Source organism: Ailuropoda melanoleuca, chromosome 7 (genome assembly GCF_002007445.2).
Source record: "Ailuropoda melanoleuca isolate Jingjing chromosome 7, ASM200744v2, whole genome shotgun sequence".
In the NCBI taxonomy this organism is placed as follows: domain Eukaryota; kingdom Metazoa; phylum Chordata; class Mammalia; order Carnivora; family Ursidae; genus Ailuropoda; species Ailuropoda melanoleuca.
This window is the reverse complement of record NC_048224.1, coordinates 41,397,937-41,409,885: the sequence shown is the minus strand read 5'-3', so window position 1 is coordinate 41,409,885 and position 11,949 is coordinate 41,397,937. Positions and strand designations below refer to the sequence as shown.

General features: G+C 57.3%; 1 protein-coding gene across 1 annotated transcript in view; it reads right to left on the bottom strand.

Annotated features, from left to right (window-relative positions):
• The window catches only part of COL27A1 (collagen type XXVII alpha 1 chain), a 125,848-nt gene that overhangs the window by 64,299 nt on the left and 49,600 nt on the right, over positions 1 to 11,949 (bottom strand). Inside the window, exons 12-15 of the mRNA XM_034664365.1 lie at positions 11,582 to 11,635; positions 9,435 to 9,479; positions 2,149 to 2,202; positions 1,359 to 1,403 (exon numbers count right to left, since the gene is read on the bottom strand). Of these exons, the coding sequence (XP_034520256.1) occupies positions 1,359 to 1,403; positions 2,149 to 2,202; positions 9,435 to 9,479; positions 11,582 to 11,635 (198 nt within the window). The remainder of the gene's footprint in view (positions 1 to 1,358; positions 1,404 to 2,148; positions 2,203 to 9,434; positions 9,480 to 11,581; positions 11,636 to 11,949) is intronic.

Sequence of the window (11,949 nt, the reverse complement as noted above, 5' to 3'; positions counted from 1 at the left end):
GGGGGAGGGGTTGCAGCCAGAGGCCTGGGGTTCGGGGAGGGGACAGTGAGGAAGTAGAAAGAGGTGGAAACAGATGGAAAAAGCACAGCACCCCTGGCTACCTAGGGGGGGGTGGGTAGGACATCTGGGTGTGCCCATTGCAGGCCCCCATCTTCCCTTTTCTAAGAGTCCAAGGGCCGAGTTTCCTTTGATGCATCTCTTCGAACTCTCTGGGGCTGTTTCCCCAGCCGTGAAATGGAGGTGCTGGAGGAGGTGACCTCCAAGGGCCTTATCAGCTCTGCCCTCCCGCCCTAGCTCTGTTTCGTGGTCGAGGGCTCTGGAGGCACAAGCCTGACTTCACAGCCTGACGCTCCTTACTGACAGTGTGCGCCCCGGGCAAGCTTCCTAGCTCCCAGAGGCTTTGGAGGGGGGACAGGGGGGGTGAATCCCCACAGGGCACTCACACGGTGCCCAGCCCTGACACCTGCTCCTGTTTCTCAGGTTTTATGAGGAGCGGAGCTACTGAAGACAGGTGCATGGGGATCCCGCCCGCAGGAGCGGCACTCAGCCGCTCCGACCCGTGGAAACTTGGATGCGGCTCGAAAGCCCTCCCACAACCGCTTTGGGGAGCCCGGTTCGTAGCACAGGGAATGAGGCCCCCAGCCCTTCACGTCTCTGTCCCTCTGATACCGCACGATGGGGCCAGGTGCTGCCCTGCTCTGGGCCCCGGGGATCCGACCAACCCGCGTCCAACTGCGGTCTGGCACGGGGTTAGGGCAGCAGCAGGACTGTGAGGAGGACACGTGGCACGGGTGGCCTCCCCATGGCAACTGGGAGGAAAGCGGGTCAGGGGCTCAGAGGCCTGGGCCAGCTTTTCTGCTGCACACTCAGACCACGTGCTCTCTGGGGGTGGGTTCCCAGGTCTAACTGGGGCGGTTTATGTGGATTTGTTTCTTCCTGTGGCTGGGAGAGGTCTCTGGCCCCCACACCATACCTGCCTGCTGCGGGGCCTGTCATCTGGGCAACACTCCCCCCTCCGCGCCCACACCCCTGGCTTTGGCCTCCAAGTCCAGACGCTGGCCCCAGCTTTGCTCTCCGAATTCAGAGAACTGCCTTGCCTTGCCCCCTACCGCTACCTCAACAGCCCCCCATGCTCTACCTTCCAAGGTCTGCACACCCCAGACCACCTGCCTGGGCTCCACCTAGTTATAAGAAAGAAGCCGGGGAATACAGATTTGGGGGGCCAAAGGGGAGACAGGAGGAGTGCGGGGGAGTGGACCTGGTGAGAGAGCAGCAGCAGCGTTGGGGGGGGGTTGGGGAGGCAGAGGGTGGTTCGCATGCAGATAAAACACAGTGCAACAAGGCAGTATTCAGATCACCTTATCACCTTTCAGTCCGGGCTCCCCCATGTTCCCCATCAGTCCCTGCAAGACAAAGGCCAGATCCTGCTGGGAGGGGGGAGGGGCTCAAAGCCACAGAAGCGGAGCACCCTGCCCAACACCCACTGGCTTGCTGCACCCACCTGGTGCTCGATGCCCCACCCAGCGCTCAGTTTTCTCATCCGTGAAAGGGGACAATGACCCCCCAGCTTGGAGGGCCATGGTGTGGACCGAAGGAGCACGAGAAGGGGCAGCTGACTCCTGAGCCATGGCACTCTGAACACACCCAGGGGAGAAGGCAACTCATGGGGACAGATGGGTTCCAGGAGTATTGGCCCCTGCATGTTGGCCACACGGGATGGCACCCCAGAATGAGGTCCTAGCAGTTTGGGCCCATCTTTTTCCTGCATGCTCATCCCACCCAGGGACATACCAAGCTCACTGGTTTGCTGCTACAGTTTCTCTGCCCTGGGTGATGTGCCACCCCCACCCCCCTGCCCTTGGCCTTCCAGTGCCCTGACATCTGGAACAACACAAACTCATGCTCAGCTCAAGGACTGCTGTCCAAGAAACATGTCAGCCATAACTGACATACGGATGATGCCTGGCTCTCAGGCCCGGCAAGAAGTGAGCTCCTGAGCTGCCAGCTCCCACCCCAGCACCCCTTGGAGGCCCCGTCCTCCCCTCCCCCCACACCGTGCCCAGGCACACTTCCCTCTGGGCTGCCATGGGTCAAGGGGGGGGTGCCTGGCTGGGACGAGACCCGGATTCAGGGATGACTCTTGTTTACCTTCACGCCCTTGGGTCCTGGATAGCCAATCGGACCCAGTGCTCCCATGTCGCCCTGGCAAGAGAAAGAGAAGAGGAGATGGTGAGAGGTGACTCCTAGGAATCTGGCCTGGGAGAGATGATCCCCAACGTCCCCTAGCCTGGGCTTCTGAGGACACAACCCCACTGGCTCTCTCAGACCAGCTGGTCTCGTCTCTCCTCTGCTGCTTGCTCTTTGTGTGGGGCGGCTAACGTCTCCGTGCCTCAGTTTCCCCGTCTAGAACAGGGATCAGTACTAGGTACCTCCTAGAGTTGCTTCAGGAAGAACTGACTTACAGGTACAAAGTACTTGGCACGGTCTGGAGGCATTTGGGTTGTCCCAGCTGAAGGGGCTCTACCGGCATCTCGTGGGTGAAGGCCCCACAACACAGAATGATCTGTGCCCATAGTGCTGAGGTGAGAAGCCTGGTCGAGAATGAAGGGGGGGCTGGGTCCTCTCTGCACAAGCCCACCCTCTTCCCCTCACAGGTCCTCAGCTCCTGCCCGCCCCTACCACTACTGCCTCGAGCCGTGGCCATAACGGTAAGCCCACACCCAGAGACAGGGAGCCCCCGAAAATGCTCTCTTCTCCCCCGTTTCCATCTGCCGTGACTCGTCAAAGTGTCTGGCTGCTATGTGCGCTCAAACAATATGCTTGACCTGTCTGGGCCTCAGTTTCCCACGTCCCTGCGTCAGGCTCCATGTGGTTCCCTGGCAAGTGCTCGGAAGCTCTGGAGGAAGGCCAGCTGCCCCCAGGCTTCCTGCAGGAACTGCCCGAAGATGTCTCCATCGCATTCCTGCCCGACTGTCACAGAAGGGCCGACGGGCCCAAGGAGACAGATGGAGGGATGCCGAGTTCACAGATGGTGGCGTGGTCTACTGGGGCACTGTCGAGTCCCACCCCCCGGCCCCTGCCACGGCTTAGATCAGCTGACGCAGACGCTGGAGTCTGGCCACGGCCCTGCCAGGGAGGGGCTGTGTGACCTTGAGGTAAATCCTTGCCCTCCCTGGACCTCAGGATCCCCACCTGATTAGGTCAAACCAAACCCAGCTGGACCTCTGCCAAGAAATGGTGCTTTCAGCTCCATCACATAATCTTCTCCTGAAGGAAGGAAGGTCCCAGCAGATGCCAAGACTCATACAAACGACATGGCCTCCTAGGCGCAGAGCTCAGCCCCTACCTGCCTCCACCCGAGGACTCCTCACAACAGCCCCTGGAGATTCGCCTCCTACCATCCCCATTTTACAGATGGGGAAACTGAGGCTCTGTAAGGTTAGGACTGGCTGGAGCTGGGATTCACACCAGGCAGTCCGACCCCAGAGCTTCTAGGCAATCCTGAAGTTGTCTTGGGAGAAGAGGGAGAAAGGAGAGTGAAAAGGCCAGGATCACTGGCCGGGAGAGATTGGGGTCCGAGGAAAAGCCAGCCCTTCAGAGAAGTGTACCTCCCTCGGCCATGCCGGCTGCTGCTTCTCTCCCTCTCTTTCCCTGGATGATGAAGGGAGCCAGGGGTGGCCTGCCCAGAGTTCTCCATGATCCACAAACAAACAGAGGAGGCTCTCCTGGCACAGTTGGCTCCCGCTGGGGCCCGGGCTGTGGGCAGGGGACCAGTCAGCAGCTCCAGGAACACAGGCTCCTTCTTCCCGCTGCAGGCCCCACGGTGGCTTGTGTGGGGACTGAATTCAATGCGGGTCTGACACCTGGGGCCCCGGGGAACCACAGCAACACCACACTTGCCGCCCCTGCAGGCAATTCCAAGAAAGTCTGTGTGTGGTGGGGGGCGGGGACTTGCATGGGTATCCAACCCCAAGGGGCAAGGAATCCGTGGAAAAGGGACTCTGGCTGCAGGGCACACAGAGAGAAGGTGCCGGCTTGCTTAAGGCGGGCCTTTCCCATGTTGGCAGCACCCCAACGCTGGTCTCTAAAAGCACTCGGGGGAGGAAAAGAGAAAATTCCAGGCTGTCCCCCCCCATTACAGCCCACAGAGCACCACTTGGCTCCACGCTAGACACCGTTGTGGGCAGCCTGGCTGAGCGACACACAGCATGTCGTGTCCTCACAAGAACGAACAATGAGTAATGCCCTGAATCTGGATCCTGTTCCCACTTTTCCCTAAGCTCCCAGACACCGCTGTAAGCATCATGCCCTTCATCTTGCTGACTTTCACCAAAACACAACCAACCGCGTCTGCAGCCGTTTACAGAACTCCTACTGTGTCCCAGACACCACGCTCGGGACTTCAGGGTCCCGTCTACCGCTGTTAAGGGGAGCTCACGCGGGGCCCCGGCTGGAACGTGTAGCTCTGGCCCTCACCAGCTGTTCACAGTAACCCCACGAGGCCCATCTTGCAGAGGAGAAACCTGAGGCTTAGAGGGAGGTGAAGTCATTCACCCAAGACTAAGCAACCAACAGGGGACGTGGGCAGGACGAGAACCCAGGTATGGCTGGCTGGCTGGCCTGTGCTCACAAGCCCTGACCTGACTGTGCTTACTCCAATAAAGGACCCTGGGATGCCTTTCTCATTGCTCTCACTCACAAGTGACGGGGCATGAGGACACACTTGATTCAGGAAGAGGCATGAGCTCTGCTCTTCCGGCAAATGCCTGCAGGTGTCCAGGTAGGGTTTGCCGGGGACCCCTGCAAGAAAACCTGGGAGACGGAGCTCCCAGCACCCACCCTTCATGGCAGGCACGCTGGCAGGCCCTCCCACCAACCCTCAAACATGTCTTCCCTTCCTGCCCTGCCGTTCCTCTGCAGCTGTGACATCCTTGCCCACGGGTTCCCATACCCAGAATGTTCCGCCCTGTGCTTGCATTGTTCACACAAACTCATCCTTCCGCCAAAGCGCCAACATCCTTTCCCTGACCCCACGGGCCAGGTCAGGCCCCTACGGTCAGGCCTCACAGCCCTTGCCACACTGGCAACCATTTATGTGTGTGTCTATGTGGCCACTGCCTGCCCCCCTCCGCCCCCGCGGAGGTGCTCACTCAGAGTGGCTTAACAACCGGGTAAAAAAGAAACCTACTCACGCTCTCATTTACAAACCCTCTAGGGAGAGATCTCGCCTCTGTGTTCCTAGAACTGCCTTTGAAGGCCACAAGGCCTCTTTCCAGAAACTCTGATAGGGATCAGTGGCTTGGGGACAGGGACGTGGGGGCTGTGGCCGGTCCTGGTTCCTGTGTGGTCTTAATAAGCATTATCTCTCACACAGAACAGCCCCTGGCGCGGTCCACACTCTTACACATCTGCTGTCTCCATTCTTGTGTCTCCAGAAGTCACACAGAGCTGCGCACGTGATGCCATGGTAAAGTCCGTGACCTACGGACACAGGCCCAGGTCCAGCTTTTTGCTGTGTGACCTTGAGCAGGTGTTTCAGCCTCTCTGTGCCTCGGTTCCCTTGAGTGTACCATGGTAATCCCACTTCTTACCCGCAGGGGCTTGCTATGATCATTAAATACTTAGCACAAGGCCTGGCACACAAGGGGTTGGCAAACGTCAGCTAGTGAGGCTCCTACTCTTGCTTTATCACAAGGAAACAAAGCCAGATGATGGTCAACTGGGGGATCGACAATATGGAGGGCCCATCCACTCTACCCCACAGGCTGGGTTTTGGCCAGACCACATATTCTTTGGGTCTCATTAGACCCACGGAGGAACCAAAATTCCCTGTCACTCAAAATAAAAAAGACAGAAATCTTCTTTGTCAGGCAGATTCTGGAATCAGGCACACTTTTCTTGAGGGCCAGTCAGAGGGTTTCTGTTACTCAAAGGGGGCTGTTCTGAGGCGGTCTCCCCTCAGAGCCTGCAGCGGTCCACCAGCAGCTTATTGGGATCCGGGTCACACGGACTTGAGTTGCAAGTCCTAGCCGGTGACCTCAGGCCCCAGCCTCCCTGTCACGTATCTCAAGGCTTCTGCAGCCTAATGCACGTCAAGCGTACACAAAACAGAGAGATGTCCCATAAATGTTAGCCTGTCTCCTCACCCCCTTCCTCACGCCTGCAAGGACCTGGGGGGGAGGGGAGTGACAGGGGAAGTTCTGGCTTCGGTCTGCATGCAAATTGCTTCAGCTGACTAGACAGAAGGCATTGAATAAACCTGAACGGCCACTAAAATGATGATCAGTATGTGGAATTCCCATTCGCTCAGCTAAAAACCCACATCCTCTGGAAAACCAGAGGTGACTCATTATCCCTCTTCCCCTTTAACTCCCGGTTAGAAAATTCCTTTTCTCTCCAACTCTCTGGGGAGGCCACTATGCTTCCTACACCCCAACCCCCCACCCCACAAGGGCACAGAAGCTGCTGTTGCCAAAAATCCAGGGCGGGAGGGCGTCCTTGGGTGAGAGAAGGTTCTCGTTCGGGAGCTTTGGGGATTTGGCCAGGTCAGGTCCGTGCTTGGGACCCCCACCAGCAGCACCACAGGAGGAAGGGAACCTCGCCGTGACAGCGGAGGGAATTTTAAAACAGGGACGGTGAGGCTGAACATGGCAGAGAAAGACACAGGTCAAGGGGGGAACCATGAGGAGGCACAGATCAGCAGTTTGGAAAGGGACACCATGAGGGGGCCCACAGTCTGAGGAATGCAGGAACACCCCAGCACAGGCCCTTCAGAAGCGGGGCGGCAGCGGGAGGAGGGTCCTGAACTAGGAGCTGGAGGACATGCCTTTCGGTCCTGCCTCCATCTTCTCCTGCCTCGTGGGTGATCTTGACCAGGGGCCTCAGTTTTCCCATCTGCCAAATGGGATTCTCCTAAGAGCTCCTGTGACTAGGGCTGCCAGGTTGAGCAAATGAAAATACAGTCTGCCCAGCTAAATTCAAATGTCAGATAAACACCGAGGGATATTTTAGTATAAATGTGTTCTAAATATTGCATCTGAAATTCAAATTTCACTGGGCGTGCTGTATTTTTTCTGGCAACACTCGCTGTGGAAAGCAAAGAGCAGCAGAGGTAGGAAAGAGCTTTGTGAAGAGTCAGGAGGGCCAAGGGCATTGTCAGAGTCTCCACAGCCTGCATTCGTTTGGCCAGATAATATTCTTGCTCCTCTCAGGACCCAACTGAGTGGACACCAGGACAATGACAAAGAGAAACACGTGCCAAAGGTGAAAGCCGGGATATATACACATCCCTTCAGGAGAGCATTTAGCCTGAAGAAGGAGCCTTGGCAAGAGCAGACAGCGACCATCTTTTCATCTCGAACAGCCTCTCCCAGGGGCAAGGGAATGACTGGGGCTCAGTATGCAGGAACACTGCCCGGAGCAAGAGCTCTGTAGAATGGCCTGGGCTCCCCCCAGGAAAGAGTGTCCAACGCCAGGCTGTTTGAGCTGGGGTGTCATCACCGTGGGACCAGCGTGTTCCAGAAGGCATCCCTGTGAGCTTAGAGGAGGCAGGACGACAAGACCTTGGGGGTCCTCATAAACTGGGGTTCTCTAACTCTCGTTGTGGATATTCCTTTTCCAAAGCTTCTAGGTCGGTGTCTTGTGTCAAAGAAGATGCCCAGCAAGGTCCTGCTGAATGGACATCAGGGACGACAAATGCACAACTCATAGGTGGGCACTTCACTGTCCCAAGCCAAGGAGACGCCACTCATCGGTCACAGCCCGTCTCGCACTAGGTTCCAATGGGACTTTAAAATCTTTCTCCACACAGCAGTCCAGAGGACTGCTACCATGCATAACACACACGTGTGTGTGTGTGTGTGTGTGAACTAACAATAACTATTATTAGTAGGACTAGCACTTCTTGAGTCCCTACTATGTGTGAAGCACTTCTTATGTACTAGTTTCTTTAAATCTTCACAACAGAAGTCTGAGCTGGGTACTATTATTATCCCCATTTTATAGGTGAAGAAAGTGAGACACGGGAGGTTAAGAAATTTGCTCAGAATCTGAATTCAACCCGTGGTAGTGCTAGGATCCGGCCCCAGCTGGTCTGGTGGCAGGGACTGCTCCCTGAGCCACGGGACCGCCCCGGACTGTGTGCAACCGTGGTCCCCACCAGAGCGGGCACAATGATCTCATCTCATGGAGGGGCTCCTGAGGCCACAGCTGAAGGGCTCAGAACCAGGAGGAGGCGAGGCTAGGGTGCAGACACGGGTGGATCGGACCCTCCGCCCCTCCCCGCCCAGGTTCCGCACTCACCCGCCTGAGCAGGAGCACGTGGCCACTGGGGACCGCTGGGCCCTCTTGCCAGGACCGGCCTCCCCTAAACAATGAGGCCCCTGAATCCGCTGGGGTCTTCTCCAGCCTCCCTCTGAACAGAATTTCCTGGCACAGTTGCTGGAGTGCCAAACCGGGGAACCGCCTACTTCCGTCCCTCCATAGCTCCCTAGACACAAGCCCCACGAGGAATGACCAGAGGACAGAGCAAAGGGGGCATGAAACCCTGGGGAAAGCTCCTAGAGTCACTTCCCAGGCCTGGACAGCTCAACAGCTCTTGTGGCCAAACCCGAGGTCAAGGCCCCACTCTGAGGGCCCAGCAGGAGGCCCTGGTTTTGGCTCGGGGAACCACTCCACAAGGCCTGCCCCAACCTGGATGGAGTCAGAGGTCTGCCTGCCCCCGTCTCCCTGTGTACAGGCCTCTCTCAGTCCCAGGCATGTCAGGAGATGATAGCAATGATTAACCTAATGATATTTTCCTCTCATTGCACACTTACTAAATGCTAGACCCTGGGCCAAGGACTGCACGTGTAAGGCCTCAGCTAATGCTCACAACCACCCCCAGGGTACTCCATCATCACCCCCACCTTACAGATGAGGAACTAAGGCTCAGAGAGGGTAAGTGAATTCACCCAGGTCACACAGTCAGGATGGGGCAGAGCTGTGACTTGAGCTCAGGTGGTCTGGCTCCAGTCAGCGCTGTGAAGGAAAGGACGAGGAAGATGGCCCGACATGACCCAAAGCCTCAGCTCCTCGGCCAGCCACTTCCTTGCCCCTAGACCAGAAGCACCTCGCCTGTGAATGGGCGTGCTATCTCCTGCCTAGACCTCCTTGCAGGGCGGTGGACAGGCAGCAGGTGTGAAAGCACATCCACACTCATGCTCCACGCACCTGTCCTCATTTAACTAATGAAGAAAGGGGCTCAGAGAAGGTGGGCGATCCATCTGAGGCCACACAGCAGGGCTTTCCCCCCTCTGCCCCCTGGCCAGACCAATATGTCCAGCTCCCTCAGCTCCTCCTGGGGTTTGATGAGACAGGGACCTTTCCATCAGGACTCGTCACTTGCTCCCCACACCCTGCTCCTTGCCCCACAACCCAGGCATCTGTGTACTTACAATGAGGCCGGGGACTCCTCGGGGCCCTGGCAGGCCCAGTTCTCCCTGCAAATAGGAAGATAGCAAAGTGGTTACTTGCCCTGTCTCCCTCTCGGACCGCTCCCTCCACGCTATCCCCCTATGGGCATCTGGTGGGGTCCTCTGGAGCTGACCATTCCTTGTGCCTGATTAGTGGCTCTCGGAGCCTAGCCTGAAATTTGGGCAACACCCTTCCCCCTTTGCCCTCGGCTTTCCACTTCTGTAACATGGGGAGGCTGGATTTCCAGCCCTAGTATTTTCCACTTGTAAGTGTGAAAGAAGAGGCGGAATACTGATCAGGACAATAAAGATGGGCCGGGTGCCTGGCCCAGCTCTCACTTCGCCTTCACTTTATAGATGGCAACACCGAGGCCCAAGAGTTACATATGTGCCCAAGGTCAAGTGCCAGGAAATAACAGTGGCGAGGGCTCCAAGCTGAGATGTGGCTGTGTGTGGCACAGGCAACTTTCCATCTCCTCATCTCTAAAAATGGACCTTCCATTGCTTGCACCCGAAAAGATGGGTAGAGGGGTCTGGATCAAGTTTAAGATGCAAAGGCATGAGTAAAAATGGGGGGGTTCTAGAAATGCTGACTATCAATGAGAATGGCCAGCACCCTCCAAGTGTTTGTCTTGCTTCATGTGGGCCCAGGCAGGAGGCCATCACTACAGCCACCCAGAAGAAGAGGAGGGGAGAAGCAGCCTTGGCTTTAAAATGAGGGAAGCGAGGCCCAGGGAAAGGAAGTGACTTGTCCAAGGTCACTCAGCAACTGCGTGGCCAAGCCAGGGCCACTCATCAGGCCCTCTTCCCGCTCCCCCAGGACCTGAGGGTAAAGACACCACTGCCCCTCCCCAAGGAGGCTTCGGGGATGCCATCACGTATTATAATGCCCGATCTGATAACTGATATACCGAAGGAGGGGCTCCAATTTCTCACCTCCGTGCCTTCGCAGGTGACCTTCTTCCATCCGCATGGAATGTCCCCTCACCTCTCTCCTCATCCCAATCCAAAGTCACCTTCCCCAGGAGTCTCCCTGCTCCTCTATCCCTCCTCCACAGTACCCGGGGCCTTTTACCCCACACATCTCACTCTGCCTGGTACGACGGGCCCGAGAGACAGCCGTGAGCTCCCCGAGGGCAGCAATGTGCCCGCTGTGACCTACTGCTTACAACCGCCCCATCCAGGGAACACCTGCCGTGAGCCAACCACCTTCCCACCCTCCCCCATTTTGTTCTTACACCAGCCCTCTGGGGCCGGCATTCTGGCCCCGGAGTTCCAGAGAGGGAGACTGAGATTCGGAGAGGGGAACCAACGTGTCCAAGCGACGCAGCAGGATTCAAACCCAAGTCCACCCGGCTCTGAGACCAGGGCTTAAGCCCCCAGGGGAGTCGGGGTTAGCCCAAGCGGGGTCAGGCTCAGGGATCATTTGTGGAATTGAAATGACTACACCATCAGGGGCGGATCGGGGATCCAGCAATCCCCTTTACAGAAAGCACAGCTGGCCACAGCTGCTTAGGTGGGAAGGCCCAAGAGAGATGGGGAACATGGCAGGTGTTCCAAAGAGCTCTGGACTTAGTCTGCTCCCCTGGGACTGAGCACAAGCTTCCTCTCCTGCCTGAGCCTGAGCCTGGAACAGGAAGGGAAAGGCGGGCTCAGCACCTCAGGGCAGGCTGACCTGGCTCCTCGAGGACAGGCCTCCAATTATTTACAAACTCTATAAACACGCCTATGCTGAAGATTTCTTTAGAACTCAGCTCTTCTCCCCACACAGGGCCTGCAAACCATCTGCTCCCCCAGGGCGCTGCTGTCCCATAAACATTGCTGAGGCTTTCTGAGATGGTAGTAGCCCTGGCTTCCCCGGTGGGGAGTGACCCATGAACCTTCCTGAGTCCTTGGGGATGTGGCAGGATCTGGGGCTTTGGAACCAGGGGCTCAGTGGGACTGGGGGGCTTTCCTGGGCACGGGGCGAGGGCCCACAGGACACCCACAGCGGATAGGAGCCTGGGTTTCAGAGGTGGCAGAGCCAGGATTTGACCCAACCTGTCTGACCCCACAGCCTGGATGCCTCAAACCTGCTGTGTATTTGCTCTGGAATCTCTTTCCTGCTCCCCAAGACTTGAAATACTCACAGGGTTTCCATCCAGTCCAGGAGGACCTCTTTCCCCAAAGTCTCCAGGAAACCCCTGAAGGCATGAGAGAGAAGAAACAGCGGTAGGTGAGCGTTTATACCTGTGGGGCAGCTTCCATCCAAACCCCCAGGGGCACACAAGGACATGTCCACGCGGTCTCACTCCTTGGTTCTGGCATCTGGGCAGGCAGTGGGGTCCCCAGTCACGCAGTGCCCTCAACAAACACCTCCATGTGAAGAACTTCTCAGGGACCAGCTCCTGGGGAGGAGCCCACAGCTAGGGAGCCCTTTTCTTATCAACGTAGAATCTAAGAAGAAATGAGTGCCTGGCTCCGCAGCATGGACATACCCCCACCCCCCACCCCCACC